This window comes from Telmatherina bonti (assembly GCF_933228915.1).
Source record: "Telmatherina bonti genome assembly, chromosome: 20".
Classification (NCBI taxonomy): Eukaryota; Metazoa; Chordata; class Actinopteri; order Atheriniformes; family Telmatherinidae; genus Telmatherina; species Telmatherina bonti.
In genome coordinates this window covers 18,102,320-18,120,509 of record NC_136618.1, presented here as the reverse complement: position 1 = coordinate 18,120,509, position 18,190 = coordinate 18,102,320, and the positions used below count along the sequence as shown (strand labels likewise).

The window sequence follows — 18,190 nt, the reverse complement described above, 5'->3', positions numbered from 1 at the left end:
TGTAGGTTCATACATGAGCAATCTGCTGAAAGGAGCTGTTGTAAAGGTTCTGGCATTGCTTTTCTTTCTGTTGAGTTTCTCACAATTTTGAATATTGGAGACAACAAAGAGGCTTGTGTGTCCCACTAAGGTTTAACCCTGTCACTTGTTCCCTCATTGGCTGTCGCTCCCTGTTTACCAGCTCTTCCTGCAGCAGCTGCTCCAGAATACCAAACATAGCAGATATAACACTTGTTTAGGATGTTATTAGCCATTAATTCTTGTAGCTTGAACTTGATTTTATTTGTGTGACCTTTTGACCCCACCTGAACATTTTAGTGGGTTCAAATCTAAGCTGAGACCTGATTTCTCCATAGTCTTAAATTTCTACTTTAAAATAATAAATATATTTTTAAAAAATATACTTTTTAGACAGTAACTTGGTGGATCTACCCTATTCTGAGGATTATTATCTAGACAAAAGGTTTTTCTCTTGTTTAACCTAAACTTTGAGACTGTTCAGATGTGGTGCAAATAACACATTAAATACCCTATAGGCTCCCTCCAGACAGCTTGAGCATGCATTCATGATTATCTGTTCAGATATGATCCAGGTCAGTTCTGACACATTTTTCTAATAATCTGAATACAATCTGCCCTGGGGACACATTTTCAGATCAACCTATTGACCCAACATGGCTCATGGCAAGCAGTTGATCTTCCATGGGATTCAGTCTCTCAGTTTATAAAAAAAGAGATATTGTTCCAAAAGCAGTTTCAGACCTCACATTGTCTTTAAGTGAGTTGATAAAATACAGACTTAATAATTTACAAAAGCAACCATGTCAGTCTTTGATGCAACAGAACAAATCTTAGCATTTTCAACTTCGTGCTTCATACTGAGAACAAACTCTTACCATTAAAGCTATTTTCGTCAACAGAGAAGATGATCAAATCTTCAAAAGTGCAAATAAATGGATTAACAAAACTTAATTTTTAAAGGAAAGGCTTTTTTTTACACCTCAATTCTGACTACAAGTGAACTCCATTAGCTGCAAAACTCAAACCGTTGATAAAACCTCTGGGTTCTCAGTTTTGGACTGAATGGTAGGATTTACTGCTTGTTTAAACTTTGACTTTGCTGCAGTAAAATCCATTTCAAATACTTTAAAGCAATTGAAAATGAGTCAGTACTCAAATATGCAGAAAAAGTCACCTGTTTTAATGTGGTTTACTTTTTCAGAACTTTGACCACTAGAGGACAAAGAGGATGTTGCAATACTTGCGTGTACATGTTTATTAATTTAGACTGAGGAAAGCCCAAACCAGGCCTGCCGTTCCCTGTGGGTAATAGTTAACTGCTAAATGAAGGTAACTCTAAGAGACAGCTCGCTATAGGGTCAAAACCAAGCCTGGGTGGCAGTGGGCATGTCACAGCAAATATGTCACGGACACAGGAAAACAGCAGGGAGCGTCCTGAGTCGTGTTTCTGCATCCACTGATATTCATTGGGTGTTTCTGAGCCAAACCTCTGTCTGCCTGCCTCATTTGCTGTTTCTCACAGAACAAAAAGGCTTCCTGACTAGTTAAACAAAAGAAAGTGAGAAAAGTAAGAGCTTATTCCGTGAAGTTGCAGCACTTTGATGTGTTTCGGCAGTCTTTGTGTAATATGAAGAGAAGGCCGCCAAAACAAGTTTTCTCCTCTTGTTTTTGCTTTGTTTTGATGGAGACAGAAATAATTATAGTGATGATGCAGCAGCGTTGTTTTCTGACTTTACTTCACTGTCTCAAGGAGGTGCCTCAATAATATAAAGGTGAGAAAATCTTAAATTCTAACTATCTCGAAAAAGGGTAATTTGATGAACACTGGATAATATAAAATTGTCTGAACTCTGATGTGAAAAAAAAGAGGAATTTTAAAACAAATTACAGGGAGAGTAATCTCAATACGCAGGACTTGCATCAAGAAGGTGTACACATAAGTGAAGTTCTGTATTAAGAGATCCACAGAAGCGGATGGGTTTAGACGACATCAGCGGTGTAGCCCTGACAGCAGCGCGACATGTGCTGTCTGATGGGACCAGCTCCTCACCCCAGCAGAATGCCAATTAGGACTGGAAATGAAGCAGGGCACCCACACTTAACCTTCTTGCTAACTGTGGTTCTTTGCCTTTTCTTTGCTCCTTTTTCACAAGGAAACCATCACACATTTAAAAAGATTAACACTTTTTCTGAGTCATTTTTCAGGCCTTTATAGAAAAAAGAAGAGATTAAATGTTTCAGAAGGACAAAGGTACCCTAACAGGGGCAATGAGGAATTCTGGGAAACCTGTTGTTTCAGTCTGAAGATGGAAAAGTCTGTTCAATGGTCTGACATGATGTAGCTGGACCATCTCAGCTGTCATGGATCCACTTGTACAACACTGATAAAAATCAGTTTTCTATGAAGGACATCTCTTTGGTAACCGTGCTTTCCCCTCTATATAACCTATTTTATTTCCCTGATGTTTTGTGGAAACATGTCTGGTTCCTTAACAATGTCCAATCATTTTGTGCTTCTTTGGCTCTTTGATTTTACCAAAATACTCATTAAAAACGGAACATTAGGCTCATATTAAAGATGCCCTGATCTAATTTCAAGTATTGCTTCAAGGTCCTGACAAAGGCACTTTTTGACCGATAGAGTTGCCTCTGTAGTATATCTTATACAGCCGCTATTATCGCTTTATAACAGAGGTTTAGAGTTTTTAGAAGTAGCTAAGTCTCCATGAGGAATTAATTAATTCTTCATGTGATAAAAAGAGTAAAAAATTCTCTCACTTTTGTCAGTGATTCATTAAACAGTGTTTATTTAATTTACAAATAACACGCACAAACAGAACAACAGAAATTGGCTACAAAGGTGAAACCATCTTTGTAAACCTACAATGCTCTGGCATACTTACAAGGTAGAAATGATTGACTAAGCTTTGTACTTTTAACTGTAATTGCTATGATTACCACCTGCAGGTGGTCCTGAACAAGCAGTTTATGTTCCCAATGTGGATCGACAGCATCAGCCAGAGTCCACTAAACATTGTAGTGAAACTAAGAGTCCCTCAGACAAATGAAATCATAAGATCAACAAGATCAGGAACCGGTGGACTAAAACGAAAGGCAAGGCTGGAGAACTTGCTGTGACCCTGTGCAGTAGGGTTGTTAACAGAGATATGCCAGACATCCACTCTATAAAGCAAAGTTGTTGCACGACATCACCGGGGAGGCGAAGAGGAAAGCGCGTTCAGATCTGTTACTCAAGCTGTGTCACGCTTTTAGGGTTCTGGTGTGGAGTTTTGCAGTTCTTTTAATGTTTAGCTCTGATTTCTTGTTTTAATTTTTTTTTAATTTATTTGTGCTCCTGACTGGATTTTGCTCATTCACCCTACCTGTGCCGTCGTGTTGTGTGCATATATACCCCTTGGTTTTAGTAGTCATTTGCCAGTTCATAGTTGTCATCCCTGATGTTGTTCCTTACCATGTCAAGTCATGTCTGGTAAAGTCAAGTCAAGTCAAGTCGAGTTTCTGTGTTTGCCAAGCCGTTATTTAAATTTGAATTAAACATGATTTCCTGCATCCTGTCTGCTTTCAGCTTTTTTTTAGCCTACACTTGAGTCCAGAACTTTGCTCCATATATGACAAGTGGTGGGAAAAGGCGCTCGGTGGTTTTCAGACAAAGAAAACAGATCCTGGGTAATTGGTGCTAAGATACAAACTAGGGTCAGATTTATGATCTACAACATCCCGATGTGTAACATCACTGATGTGCACTTCAGGGCCTCATTTTGCTGTATTTGCCACCTTTTTTTTTTTTAGAATTTTGTACATTTTGCTGACTATAACTAACAAGGTTTTAAACTAAAGACTTATTTGTATTTTTTTTCGTCTCAGGGTATTGGACTTTAGCTGAAGAAACCAATCTGGATACAGACTGGAGGATGAAGTGAGCAAAGCTGGAGATGTCTGCAAGCAGGGACAGAGCAGACTAAACTGCTTTAGGTCTTTGAATGTTCACAGCAACATCTTGCATGTCAGCAATTTGCTTTGTAGCCATTTGTTGAGCAGCAGACTGAAGATCTTGCGACTCAAAGAAAGTGAACATACTAATGAAGAGGGCTGTCTCTGTCCTAGAAACTGCTCTGCAGCTGATTAAAGAAAAATCAGACAAATGTTTCTGAACATTATGGATAACAAACCCTGAGGGTAACACAATGAGATAACATGGAAGTGTATTTAGTCAGAGGCTTTTTAGCTCCAATAACAAAAAATCATAGCCAAAAGTATGTTGCGTCTGCCCACAGCAGTGCCTGTACATAATTACTTTAAAAACAGAGAGTACTGAGTGAATCAACATCCATCTCATGTCACTCCCTCACATGTTTAGCATTTGGTTTTGTCATGTAGAAATAAAAGGAGCGTGTATTTTATCAAATGCTAAAACAAAGTTGAATGTGTGCATGATAAAGAGAGCCTTGGGAAGGGACCGAAATCAAACAATGACCTCTCAATTAACTCAAATTCAACATGATATAACTTCAACTTTGCATGTACTTTTGTTCCAAGACTGCTTATTAATTTAAAAAGCTGAATTGTGTCATTGTAATACTGAAGCAAAGTTCAAGGAAACTGTGCCGCTTACTGCAAGTGAATCTAATCTACTGAACAAACAGAGGCAAACACTGCCAGCTGGAGTCAACAGCAAAGGATGCAAACAACCTCCTGATGAATTCAGACCCCTCCGAGTGACAGTCCTCTTGCATGAATGAATGTAATTACTGCCTGTACACTGGTGGTCTGACACAGACAGGCACACACTCAGATCATTCCCAGGCTCTAGCATGCATGCTGTGAGGAACCCTGCATGATTTGTGTATGTAAATACACCTTGCAGATTTTCCAAATACAGCCTCCATCTTGCCAACATATCTGTGACGACGGTGGGAAGGTGATAGAAAATAGAAAAACAGAGGAATGTGTGTGAAGATGGAGCTTTGTTCTCACTCATATACAGTTCTCTATCTGACTTTTACATACCGCAAACAAGTGAACGAGTTTCTACATTTAGTTGACTTCACTTGAAAATTCCCAGTCAGCGCTGGATTTTAATGCAGCAATAGATTAAGTCTTTAGCTTTGTACCTACACATTTTCATCCTTCCCCCTCCAACCATGTTTGCCCCCCCCCTCTCCCCTCTTCTTTTTTTCCCTGTACTTATTCTGTTTCACAATTTGTCATGCTGCAACGTTGGGCTGAGGGAACGAGCACTATGCTGGTGCTTGTGAGCTCAGCCTCTCGGGGATTGAGATAAAGCTAAGCTGACGTGTGGGTTCAGCTGCGTCACAGTGTCCTCTGAAACTGTTTCAGAGAAGGGAGAAAAAAAAAAAAAAAGAAAGCAAGGCATGCTCCTCCAGAGGTGGAGCCCCCGCCCCTCCTTTGTACTCTTCACCTCACAGCTCCTCTTGGCACACAGATGCTGGCTTTTGCCTTTGGCTGCCTCTTTTAACGAATGCTATTTTACAGACCTCACATGAAGACAGTGAAATATACCCTGAGGACAAGTTAAATAATAAAAAAAAAATTGCTCAAACTCTGAGCTGAAAAGGTGTTAATTTGACAAATGTACATTTTCTTCTTTTAAGAAGAACTTGAGACTTAAAAATCAGTATGTAGGAAGATTTAAAGTTGCTGCTTTTTCATACAAATATAATCCTCCCCTACCATCCTGTAGACTCACAGGTGTGCCAGAGGGAAGCCTCCTTCAGGGCACCACTCTGGAGGAAGAAGACAAATCCATCTTCTTCTCATCTTTCTTCCCCCACACAGCCTTTCTCTTTCCCATGATGCCCATCCCCCCTCCTTAAAGTGAGGAGTGGAGTGGCTCGGTAAATAATTGAGGCATGTTCTGCTTTGCAACTGGGTAGCTTCTTTACGTCTTTTTTTTCCCCTCTTCTTTTTGCAGCATATTTTTGGTCATGTTTATGTAGAATTTATGAACTGTAGGCAATTTTATATTCATTATGATTTGTGGTTTGATTCTTAGTGGATGTGTCAGGAGATGATTCTTTGGTATGAAATGCACTTATAGTAATAATAATATAGTAATAATAATAATAATAAACATGGAACAAACCTCGACCCAATCAATGGATTTTAAAATTTATCATTTGATGCTTCATATTAAAATGTTTCCCAGTTAACTGGGCTCAAAAGGCAGACTCACGTGGCCAGTGCCTCAGAACTGGAAGATTTAAATTGTAAATATGATAAAATGGCACTGGGTCTAACAGACATCAGGCTTATTTTGCCATCTGTAATTCAAGCTGCTCTTTTCCTGGCAAACCTAAAAGATAAATAACACTGGTTTCACACTAAAGATATGGTTTTCTAAAGAGTGATGTGCAGAAAGATTTCATGGCTCCATCAATTTCTGAAAAAGTAAGCCTAACCTGTCATAATTTTTGATGCTGCAGAGAGAGAAAAAACTCAGCAGATATAGAACAAGGCCTTTGCTGACACCTGCTGTCTAAAAGCCTGAAGTCACTCCTCTGCTTCTCTTCTGCATTTGAAGTTATGTCTAGCGTTTAGTTTAAAGCACTACAGTTTTGTGAATAACAATAAATTGTGCCTTTTTGGGTTTTTTTTTTTTTCTTGTATTGAGATGTTGTATTTTATGTTCTGTTTGTGTGTTTATGTATGTGTGTGACTGTACATGGTGTATAAAATTATGTAAAAATCCAAATTTGTTACACGATATGGAGGAGATCCCAGAATAGCTACTGATGTTTCAGTTGCTAATGAGGATGTTAATAAATTAAATTAAATGAACAACACTTGACTGACAAGTCATTCATTCTTTAGTGGTTAAAACAAACACTAAAAAAAGACAAGAATTTGCCCACAAAGACATGAATACATTGATCATTTTCTTTTATATAAATTTGCTTTTTAACATATAAACCTGAAACATAATTGCAATTAAAACCCATTTACACAAAAGAAACACAAAAGGAGCAGAGAGCTGCACTGCACGCGCCTCACCCATTTACCCCAACTATAACTCAAATATGCCAGTCAAGTGTTTCCCTTGAGACATAAAGGAAGAAAGACTTAAAACGCAAGTGCCTGAGATTAAAACCATATTTACATACTTCTCACCTAAAGATAATAAAAACAACCACAACCATAAAACCCAAAGTTTCAGCTTAAACTTTAAGTCTATATCTCTAAGATTATATCAGGAGGAACAAAGCTGCATATTCTTCATATCTGGCTTTTTTGTGCAAATTATTCAACTTAACTAAGGCTTGATACTGGAAAAGGCTTCTGATACTGAAACATAAAGTGTACCTTCACTCTTGAGTACATTCACATTGCATTACAATCTGCATTTTCTGTCCAGTCAATGCAATATTACGCCTGTATGTGCAATTTAGCATAAAGCAATGGCACCGGTGTTAAAATAAAATAATATTAAAAACGTGTAAGATTAAAAAATAGTCCCAGTGATACAACTTAGAATGATTCTGTGCTCTTAATCTTCTTTTATGCAAATCAGCTAGTGAGCCGCTTCTTGATCTGGCCTTGTTAAGTGTGTGACGCAGCAGGCTCTAAGATATGGCCTGGGTTTGAAGACTCAGAATGAACCTCCTGCATCTCTGGGATGCTTGTCATATTCTCTGCGGTGACTTTAAGGCCAGTGGTGTCATCTGCAGTCTCTGTGGTGGGAGATGTGCTGCCAGACAGGTCGAAACCACATCCTTGCCCAGTTTGCTGCATGTCTGGTTCGTCCTCCCTCTCTGGAGATGGAGGTCTTTGGTTGACAGATGCACCATCTTTTAAAAGAATAAGAATAATGAATCATAGAGTGAAAATACATGACATGAAGCTGCAACTGCTGTGGGTTTAGATGGTGGATTTGAGGCCATGCAGCACTTTAATGTGGAATTGTGGGGGGGGTACACCTGATGTGCCCTGAATTCCTATATTTAAATTCAAAAAGGAAAACATTGCATGGTGTAAGACTGCAGTAAAAAGTATGCTTTTGCTATTAAAGCTGTGTTGTACATATCCATGCAAAAAGTCATTTTCTCTATATTTGTGTGGAGGAGTTTGATTCTGCAGGGACAGATAACAATGCACCAGCTGAGGGGTTTAATGAACCCAGAACTGCAAGGCGTGTCAACAATGGCTGTTTTAAGTGCGCTCATTATTCTTTTCAAGCAAGATGGCATCATAAACACGTAATTGCTCTATTCAGCTGCACAATTTAACGCGAGTGAAGCACTTACCAAAGCTACATTGATCAGCCGTGTCATCTCCGTAATTAGCAAACATGGAGCTGTGGGCCTCATCATTGGTTGAAACGACATCTAACACATCTGAAATCATGGCTTTGGGTGTGTTGGAAACCTCTGAAAACAGCGTGACACATATATCAATGTTTTTTTTTTTTTGGGGTGTGTGTGTGTGTGTGTGTGTATGTCAAAGCTCACAAAATATCAATCAAATCTATATGTTTTCAGATTAGATGTGGTTACCCAGGTCTGCAGCCTGCTGTGCGGGTGAGATTGCACTCTGATTGTGCTCAACTCCCTCAATTTGTGAAGCTGCATCATTAGATTGGCCACATTCAGCCATAGAAGGCACCTGATGAGACAAAAGATTACATAAGTGCCTAACAATGAAGAGAGTTTTTAAATAAAACAAAAATAAGATACAATAACCTGTATTTCTCTGTGTTCAGCTGATGCTTCCTCTACGCTGCTCTCAGTGACCTCTGGTTGAAGATCACTCTTATTCTGTGAGTTAGGCTGGACTGGATGAGTTGGGATCCTGTGCAGGTAGCCATAGCCGATACCACAACCTAAACTAAAACATTGCACAAATACAGCATGGATAATACAAGCATTTACTATGTTTGTCCAGGCATTTGACAGAAAAAGCACCAGCAATAAGTTCTGATAGATAAGATTTTTGATTATTCTTATTATGCAAATTTTAGATTTACTGTGAATTTCAGTTTGAACAATGGTATTCACCTGGTGGAAAATGACAAACAATTCCAAAACAAAGTAAGGCTTTTCTTCAACATTTGTATTTCCACCGACATTCTCAGCTGTGGACATTATGTGGAGACTTTTTCTCATTTCTTCCCCTGGAGCAAAGCTTCCATGTCCTGACAAAGCATTTTCTTTTCATCCAACATTTTGCGAAGCAGAGGAGAGCTGTTGTGTGTTTGTCTTTGGGAAGTCATTTGTACCTGTTTGGCATTTATGAACACCAACCATGTGCAGCACCTTCTCATGATGTATCAGTAATATCCCGCACAGATTCACTCACTCCTACCATTTGTCCCCAAAATTGATTAAATTTTTGTCCTTCCAACCATATTCTTACAGACTTTTCACAGAGCAGAATTAATAGACTTAAGAGTCGTTCTCTAAGAATGATCAGATATAACTTGACCAGACTAGACTAATTACTGACTTCAGCTTATCTTAATACATCTTAAGATGCTTAAAAACAAACATTGTTTAGAAACAATGGAAGCTTGCTTTATGGTTGTGTTGAAGAGTTTTCGACATTTTCAGTTCCAAAATAGACATGATTCAGTAAAACATCCTCACAGAGGTGCATGCAGAGCTCAGGGGCAGAAAGCAGCACTCATCTCAGTTTGTTTGGCAGTCAAGCGGCTAAACAGATATTTTAAGGCACTTAACTTTACCAATCACCTAAACAGATGTATGATAATTGGTTAGAATTTAAATAAAATCACATCCCTTTTGCCAAGGGCAGAAGAGCATTGTAGATCCATGCCAAGAAAGAGCAGACTGAGGTCCTTCGATAATGTACTCTTTACCCTCTGTCTCAAAATGCAACACTCTAATTCCTAATAATAAGATTGATCTCTTCAAACTGCACAGAAAACTTAAATATATGCATCTAAGGATGCTCCTGCATGCATTCAGCGACATTCTCAATGATCAGGTTGTGCAATTACTGACTTAGAAATGTGACAGCAAGCTTAGTCTGGCACTATGGCTGGAACTGATTATACTGTTGGGTTTCACTGCTAATAGCATGGTCTGCTCTACTTTGTGTGGTAAAATAAAGGAGCCTTAAACATACTGAGAATTTGTGAAATTCTGATAATATTCTTAATAAATATTGGTTTGATGTGTCCTTTCTGTAAAAAGTGGTAGGATGTAAAGGTTAAACTACATATCAAGCTAAGAAAAACTTAACCAGGTTGCAGATGTTCCAAATAAGAAGATTAGAAACATATATTACATGAAAATTTCCATTCAGATGCGATGCACAGACGTAAAAATTTCCATGAGCTGACGCTGAAGTCTTAAATCTGAAGTCAAATTTTAGGATGGAAGCAATTCACTAGTATTTACAAATGAGGAAAATGTAGGTTTAGCAAAGGAGTTTATGACAATCTAATGACTGCCAGTGGTGGTTTTTTCCCTAGTTGAGAGAACATCCTGTGATCTTTGTAAACAAGAAACCCATAATTAAATGTGTCCTTTTTTTAAAAACACAGTTTCGGGCCAGAAGAATAATTCTGGTCTGACAAAAGCATTCACTACAACTCCATATTTGGATCTCATATGAATCATTTAAAGCTTTATTCTGCAAGTTTTAATTTGAGCACAAAATGAATACCAACCTTCCTTCCCCCCCCCACGCTCCATTGGGAGTCACCACCACCTCCCTGCAGTGATCGGTCTCTGTGTTGTAAACTAGCAGCTTCAGAGGTTTCCCTTCGTTGCCTTCAATCAAGGAAAAGAAATCTTCTGACTGCAGGGGTGAGATGAAAATAGATCATTTGTGTTTTTAATATGAATTTCTTAATCAAAATTAAATTCAAAGAGAATATGCCTTACATCTTGTAACACCTGGTCAGCTCCGACAATATAGTCACTGTGTGCTATGAGGCCAGCCAGTGATGCAGGAGAGTTGGCTTCCACATCCTAAAACAAGGGGAAATAAATTAATTCTTCAAAAACACAATTTAAACTTAAGATATGACTTAATATTTATGTTGGTTTTTATTTATTTATTTTTTACTTACAAACAAAAATAAAATCTAATTGTCAAAAAGAATAAAAAAACACACACAAAGTATTTAATGTGAATTTACCAGGAGGAAAAATAGGCTTGACTTACCAAAACATGCCACACGTTTTCATTGGCTCCCTCAAAGCTGCAGAAGCGCACGCTAGCGCCAAGCAAACCCTGACCACCCCACATGTTACTGGGCGTCACCTCCAGTTCCCTCACCCGCTGGGTTTTCGAATTGTACACTTCGAGTCTGACCGCTTTCTCCACATTGGCCTTCAGGAGGTCTTTCAACAAGTCACTCTCTTTATTCTGTGAAAACAGTGGAATGTGCACAAATCCACATGTGTCAGTGTAAAGATGGCTGCTATGTATAACAAAATAAGATCATTGCAGCAAAATTTAGGGCCACAATTCCTGCTGAGGCTATAATTCAAGCTTAAAGTTTCCATTTTATTGTGAGGGATAGAAAATTATCTGTTTTGTTGGGTTTGCAGTAAAACACTAAAGAGAATCACGCAACACAGGATAATAAAAGTTCAAAACATACAGTAAATCAGGACAAAATAATAATGTTCCAGAAGATCAAAGACATATGATGTCTAAAGTTTGTTTGTGAAACTTAAATCTTTTATTCTTAGAATATGTAAAATTATAAAAATAGAAGAAAAACATTTTAAAGCAATGAAGCCAACCACATATACAGCAGTTACTTCAAGGTAAGCCCTTAAAGCGCATCTGAGAAAATAGGTTGAAGAATTTGAATTGCATAATAATAAATCTTCAGGTGCTTAATAATGAAGTTCTATATACCAAAAAAGAAATCTGTAAAGTATGCACATATTTCTGTAAATTTTAATAAACTACTTCATAATTTGGTAATACAGTCTCACTCATAAAACTTTATATTTTTCTAAAGTCATCTTTCATTTTCAAGATTCAGTTAATAACTTTAGTGCCATATGAATGAAATGAGCGATATTTATTAACACAATTAGCATTTTATTACAGGGACCAGACAAACAGCTGTAGATCTCAGCATAACAGACTTCTACTCACAAGTCTGGTGTTCCCTATAGAGAGAATGAAGTCAAAGAAAGGCTCCAGACCAGCCTTTAGTGCAGGGGAGTCTTCTTGAACCTGAAATGTGAAACAATACGTTTGATTTGTCGCCTCCTTGTGTCAACGTCAGGTATTGTTTTGTTTCATTTTTCCCTTTTTTTGGGAGGGGTGTTCCTGGTTGCTACGCCTGGTAAAGCTCAGGTTACTTGCATGGTGACTTTTTGTGCAACTTTAATATTTATTGAGAGCAAGGTTTCTGCAGTGAGCACTAAATGTTTCCATCATATGGCGACGTGCATTGGATCTATGCCAAATGCCACCTCATCATGGGCGGATACCACAGAGGACTGACCACAGTTTTACACACTTTGAAAGTAACACGTGCGGCTCTTTATTGATAAACGTAGCCCCAAATTTAAGTCAAGCCTACTTGGCAGTAATTCAGCCTTAAATGAGCAGTTCCCATTTAAACAACCTCTATAACCTTGCTCTACATGCTACAACGTACCCCGTGAACATGGTATCCACTGTTATTCCCTCCGTCCGACAAAAACGAACTCTGCGGTAACCCCATGGCCTTAAGCAGTTACAGATAGGACTAAATGTCACTGAGGTAGAAGAAAGTTAGTAGGCATTACTGGAAGACATACAACAGATTTAAGCTAGCTAACACTAAGCGAAGGCAGGTTGACGGAAAGCCAGGCGTTGAAGAGCCAGACAAAGCTAATAAATAAGGATACCAGAAAAATCGAACCTGGCTCAAACGCTTTGAACGAAGCATTGCAGGATAACTGTAATCGATTAGCTCGCCTTCTTAGGGTTTCGAAGCGGTTGCTTAGCAACACACAACAAACGTAGAAGCGTTCCAAGCTAGTTTGTTCATGAAAAACAGATGTGGAGGAAATATTTTTAATAAGTGTTAACACAGAATTTCAAGAATACTCCATGAAAATGTAAACTGTAAAAAAAAAAAAAAAAGGGAGAACTTTATGATGGAAATCTTGAAAGTTATGTAAGTTCTCAGTGTAGAAATTAAAATATTCTCAGACCGTACTGAAATGGCATTTGTATGATTAAATTTATTTGTAAAAATGTTAAAAGAGTTTCAAAATGTCACCATCACAATGCTTATTTTGTTCAATGAACAACCAAAAACCTTTCACAAATATGATTGGTCAAAACTCTTGAGTAAAATACCCAGTTTTGCACATTTTAAAAACTCCCATCCATCTATTTATCCATCTATACCTGCTTCAATGCAGAGGCTGGAGCCTATCAGCGTCTACCAGGTGAGAGGCAGGGCACCACCTGGACAGTCCATCACTGGGCTAACACAGAGACAGACAACCATTCGCACTCACTATACGGCAGTTTATTTATTTGATATTTAAGAAATACCAATTAATCTGAATGCTTTTGGATTATTGGGGGAAGATGGAGATCAGGACAGAAAGAATTCATGCACTTTAAAAGGTGGTGGTTATAATAGCTATTATCAGGCAAGAGGATTGGGAACACAAGGGTTTTATTTTTTATTATTGTTTTTAAAAAAAAAAAAAAAAATTTCAGCAGTGAAGATTTGTATCTTGCTGAAACTAAATCAAATCTGCCGTACATGGTTTGTGTTTAAATGATGTCAGATAATGTTCCAGTTTGTGGAAAATTTCTTTCTTCAGATTTCCTGACATTTATCTGGTGGAAAATTTGTGACTCACATGTTTCACAGATGGTTATGTTGACTTTGCTTCACTGTGGCTGAATGCCCCATGAACTGCAGCTGCTTTTTTCCCCACAATGATAATCTATGAAGATAAGAAATATGTTTTCTTGTTTTCAAAAATCCTTCAGTGCTTGAAATAAAAATGAGATGCATATGTCATAGGGATTCTGATAACTTCATACTGGGACTGACTAATTTCCACACCAGTATTACATTTTTATCATTTGTTCCTCATTGTGGGCATTCTGTGAAGAACAACCACGTGGATTGCTAATTTTGGCAGGTAGCTTAACATTTGTGTAATGTAGATCCTTTTGAAGGTCTGCCAGTGTGAAACTGATATAAATAGTGTAAAGCAAACTAAATTTTGCATTCACTCCTCCAAGATGATTTGCCTTGTGGCTCTTCTGTCCTGCATAGGTAATAATTTAATTTTTCTCTATTTATGATTTTTGTAAATCTCACAACTGTGTCTTCTGTTTACATCGTATAGTGCTGGCTTCTGCCGAAGAACCCTTTAACCATAATGTGCACAATGAAAGGGTCATAGGAGGAAGTGATGCTAAACCTAACACTTGGAGATGGCAGGTAAAACATCTGTCCATCACTGTTTTTTTTTTGTTGTTTTTTTAAAATTATTTTTTATCTTGTTATACATATTGCTGAATAACAAATGCATCAATGCATAAACATAACATAACATTTGCCTTGGTCTGTAAATAGGCTGAGCTTTGTAGTTTTTGTATAGCAATTTTGCAATAAACCACAATTGATTGTATTTGTCACATCAAAAGAATGAAATAGAAATATTGTGTTGAGAACACACAAGTTATAATATTGTGATTTGATCTCATGTAAAGTAACCAAAACATTATGGAGTCCGTATTTTTGCTTCAATTCTTAAAATATCCTACTTTCTATTCTTAAGTGTATTCAACTGTCCAAAAAAACCCAAACAAAAACAAAGACAAATTAGCTTCATCAAATATTTTTTTGAGTTTTCTAGTAAACTTGCAATAATATTGTCACCTGACTGCTTGAAACTGCTGTGTCTGTTTTCTTGCAGGTTTCTCTGCAGTTGGATTCATACAACGATGGCTCCTTCGGCCACATCTGTGGAGGCAGCATCGTTGATAGTTTCCATATCATGACTGCTGCTCACTGTATCCTCAGGTTTGGGTTCTAATGTATAATAGATGTGTGCGGTATTATCAGCTCGGTTGGATAAATAGTGCAAGTACTCATGCAATGCTCTTTTCTCTATCTTTCCTCCCAGCATGGATGTTAATCAGTACCGTGTAGTGGTAGGTGAGTACAACCTGTTTGAATATGATGGCAGTGAGCAGTTCATCCGAGTGGAAAGGATCATTATCCATCCTGATTGGAATGGTGATCTTGCGAACGGGTAAAGAAGCAGAATTTCAAATGAACTTGCTCAATTTAAAATCTAATTTATATTCATTTTGATTTCTGGAGGCATTCCTGCTTTGCCAGTCTAACAAGTCCACTTTTACTCTTTTCATCTCTAGTCACTTTTAAATGTCATCCATGAGGTACTGATAAGCTTAAAAACTGTTTTCAAATTGCTTTCAGAAATGATATTGCTCTCATGAAACTGGCTGATCCTGTATATAACAACGGCTATGTGGATATTGCTAACCTTCCCTACCCTGACCAGACGCTGCCTCATGGCTTCACCTGTTACATCACAGGCTGGGGATTAATGGACTGTGAGTACACATATACAGGTGCATGCGCATTTATATGGACATGTGGAAAAAGAAATGTCAACATTGTGCCTTCACCTACCCAGACACAGGAAGTGTCCCTGACAAACTGCAGGTGGCTCCTATTGATGTGGTGGAGCATTCAGTCTGCTCCCAGCCTGAGTGGTGGGGTAACATTGCTCTGAAAACCATGGTGTGTGCTGGAGGGGATGGAGTCATATCCGGCTGTCAGGTGTGTTTATTATTTCTGCATTTTTAAAATGTTTTATAATGTCAAATGCTTGATAATATAAAATATTATGTACTTTTAAGCATTATATTTGATGCTGACAGGTGACAACCTTGCATTTTTTCATTGTTACTTGTCCTAGGGTGACTCTGGAGGTCCCCTGAACTGCTTCACTGATGGAGCCTGGAGAGTCCATGGTGTTGTCAGTTACGGACCAGCTGGTATGTGCAACCAAGTGTCTAAGCCCACTGTCTTCACCAGAGTCTCATCCTTCCTCGACTGGATGTACTCAGTAAGCCTCCTGAAACCTCGACCGTTGTGTGTGACTACTACACAACCATACCAATTGTTAACATTATTCATTTTATGCCCTTCTTTCTTTTATAGGTGATGGGACTAAATCTTTAGATTGCAGAATGCTTTCTTCAAGTTGCCAGTGGAACCAGTGAAATAAAATTCCTCAGAATCTCATTTATCTCTTATTTGTAGTTCTTAAGATATCCAAAAGGTGGCAAGAGTGTGTTTACACTAAACAACACAAAAGTCCTCTTTAATCTGATCCATGTCTTAGCACTCCTGTACTTTCCCTCAGTTTCAGAAATAAATTTCTTTATGAATGCATGTTGTGTTGCTGTGTTTGGCCCCCAACCAGTCTACACTGTAATGAGCAGGGTCTGATGCTGTGGTTACAATCCTGATCTTCTGACCTCCCAAGCTGGAGTCTGACATGATGGAAAATTCCAAGGAATGTTTTAAACCAAAGATCACAGGGAACAGACCTCTATCAGACTGAAGGGACTTAAGTGCCATGGAGGTAAATAGTGTTCTTTATGATGTTGGGATCAAGGAAAGCCAAAAGATTTGTCTGATATTTGCCTTAAAAAAACTTGATCTTAATTGTGGCTAAATGTGAGCTGTATGGAGTCACAGATGCAACCTTTCCTTCTCGGAGGGGAGTTTGGAGCCATATGTTTGTGATGGTGCCTAGGAAACTAAAGCATGACATCATATTCGGTGTTTTTCCTCAAAGCCATGTAAACCAGAAACCACAGATATGTGACATGTGGGCTATGTAAACAAAGAACGTTTAAGCTAATCAAGGCTAATTCTGAATATACTTAATGCTAATGTTTTTATATTACGTGTAAAAAAAAATGGCTTTGCGGTGACTTACAAAGCAGCTCTTCAAGAGTCACTGCTTTATTTCCTGGTAAAAAGCACTTTGACCACATCAGCCCAGCTCGTTTCTTTGCACTGGCTTCCTGTCCATTGTAGGACGGATTTTAAAGCACTTATATTGTACATGTTCAAATAGTTTGGCCCCTTTTTATCTATCTGAGCTCCTGCAGCTTCTTCAGAGCTCTAAGTTCTGCGAACCAGTTGCTTCTGGTCTTCCTGGCTTTTGGTTACAAACTATGAAAGACAAACCTTTTAAGTAGTGGCCTACAAGCTTTGGAACGGACTTACCAGACCTGGACAGTCACTTTAAAACCCCACTGAAGACATCTTTTCTCTTTGGCTTTTAGTTGTAGATTGTCAGGTTTTCTTGGCTTTCTTTAACATTCCTATTTCTAAGCTTTTAATTTTACTTTACATTTTCTACTATTGACTTGTTATTCTTGGACTCCACTTACAAGTGCATTTCATTTTATTGTTATCTGCTGTTTTGTTGTCTGTCCTGTAAAGCATTTTGGTCAACTGTGGCCATTTTAAATGAGCATGACCCAAGACTCTACATGGAAGTTTGATTTGATGATACAATAAATTAAATATGTTTTCTGTTTAAAATAAAACAGCGTCCAGGTTTTACACTCATAAAATTCCCATCTAATCAGATCTTATAATCTTCTATCCTGACAAGTCTTTTCAATCTGGTTTTGAGAATGACATACCAGGCAAGTGCAGAATATGTGAGATTATTACGTACCATGTTTTGAGAGTATATATCGTTTATCTTTTACTTACAAAACAGTTAACAATGGGCAGAGAGATTGTTGGCAAGAATTTTGTAACGCTGCTACAGCTGATGGAAATGCACAGTATCTTACTACCACCAGTGTAGTAATGCGGAATGAATGGATAATGGATTCAAAGTAAAGGGTTAAGTGCTTTAAACCCAATAAATCTAATCCATGACTAATGATTTTATTTACAGTAAATGCTTTGATTCAGAAAACTCACCCTAGTGCTTGATCTTATTTTTAGATATTTTTACTCAAATTGAGGAAGAAACCCTAAATAAAGCAGACAGTCTACTTCTGGTGGTATTTTCACAAACAAAAGGGCTTTAAATGTATGTTTTACAACTTATTTTAAATTATTTTTTACTTGCCGAAAGTCTAGATGTTTTTGTATTTCAGGAAATCTTAC

The 18,190-nt window shown here is 37.9% G+C and overlaps 2 protein-coding genes across 2 annotated transcripts; one reads left to right on the top strand and one right to left on the bottom strand.

Moving 5' to 3' along the window:
* Window positions 1-6,961: 6,961 nt before the first annotated feature.
* On the bottom strand, window positions 6,962-12,790 carry LOC306770520 (Golgi reassembly-stacking protein 1-like). The gene is made up of 9 exons (XM_079259381.1): window positions 12,653-12,790; window positions 12,142-12,222; window positions 11,191-11,394; window positions 10,908-10,994; window positions 10,691-10,821; window positions 8,739-8,883; window positions 8,553-8,661; window positions 8,304-8,426; window positions 6,962-7,847 (listed from the first exon to the last, which is right to left on the bottom strand). The coding sequence occupies exons 1-9, from the start codon at window positions 12,716-12,718 to the stop codon at window positions 7,600-7,602; spliced, it is 1,194 nt and encodes a 397-aa protein (XP_079115507.1). The 5' UTR covers window positions 12,719-12,790; the 3' UTR covers window positions 6,962-7,599.
* A 1,460-nt stretch (window positions 12,791-14,250) lies between these two features.
* On the top strand, window positions 14,251-16,228 carry LOC306770928 (chymotrypsin-like elastase family member 2A; the record flags this gene model as incomplete). The annotated part of the gene is made up of 8 exons (XM_079259948.1): window positions 14,251-14,284; window positions 14,358-14,452; window positions 14,931-15,037; window positions 15,141-15,269; window positions 15,458-15,594; window positions 15,678-15,823; window positions 15,963-16,112; window positions 16,208-16,228. The coding sequence occupies 8 exons, from the start codon at window positions 14,251-14,253 to the stop codon at window positions 16,226-16,228; spliced, it is 819 nt and encodes a 272-aa protein (XP_079116074.1).
* Window positions 16,229-18,190: the final 1,962 nt, after the last annotated feature.

Excerpts from the sequence above, each read along its gene's own strand:
- LOC306770520 (XM_079259381.1), bottom strand. The coding sequence starts at position 12,718 with ATGGGGTTACCGCAGAGTTCGTTTTTGTCGGACGGAGGGAATAACAGT. Across the intron at positions 12,223-12,652 it reads GTGGATACCATGTTCACGGG|GTTCAAGAAGACTCCCCTGC; the intron begins GTACGTTGTAGC and ends TTCACATTTCAG. Across the intron at positions 8,427-8,552 it reads ACAGCAGGCTGCAGACCTGG|AGGTTTCCAACACACCCAAA; the intron begins GTAACCACATCT and ends CGCTGTTTTCAG.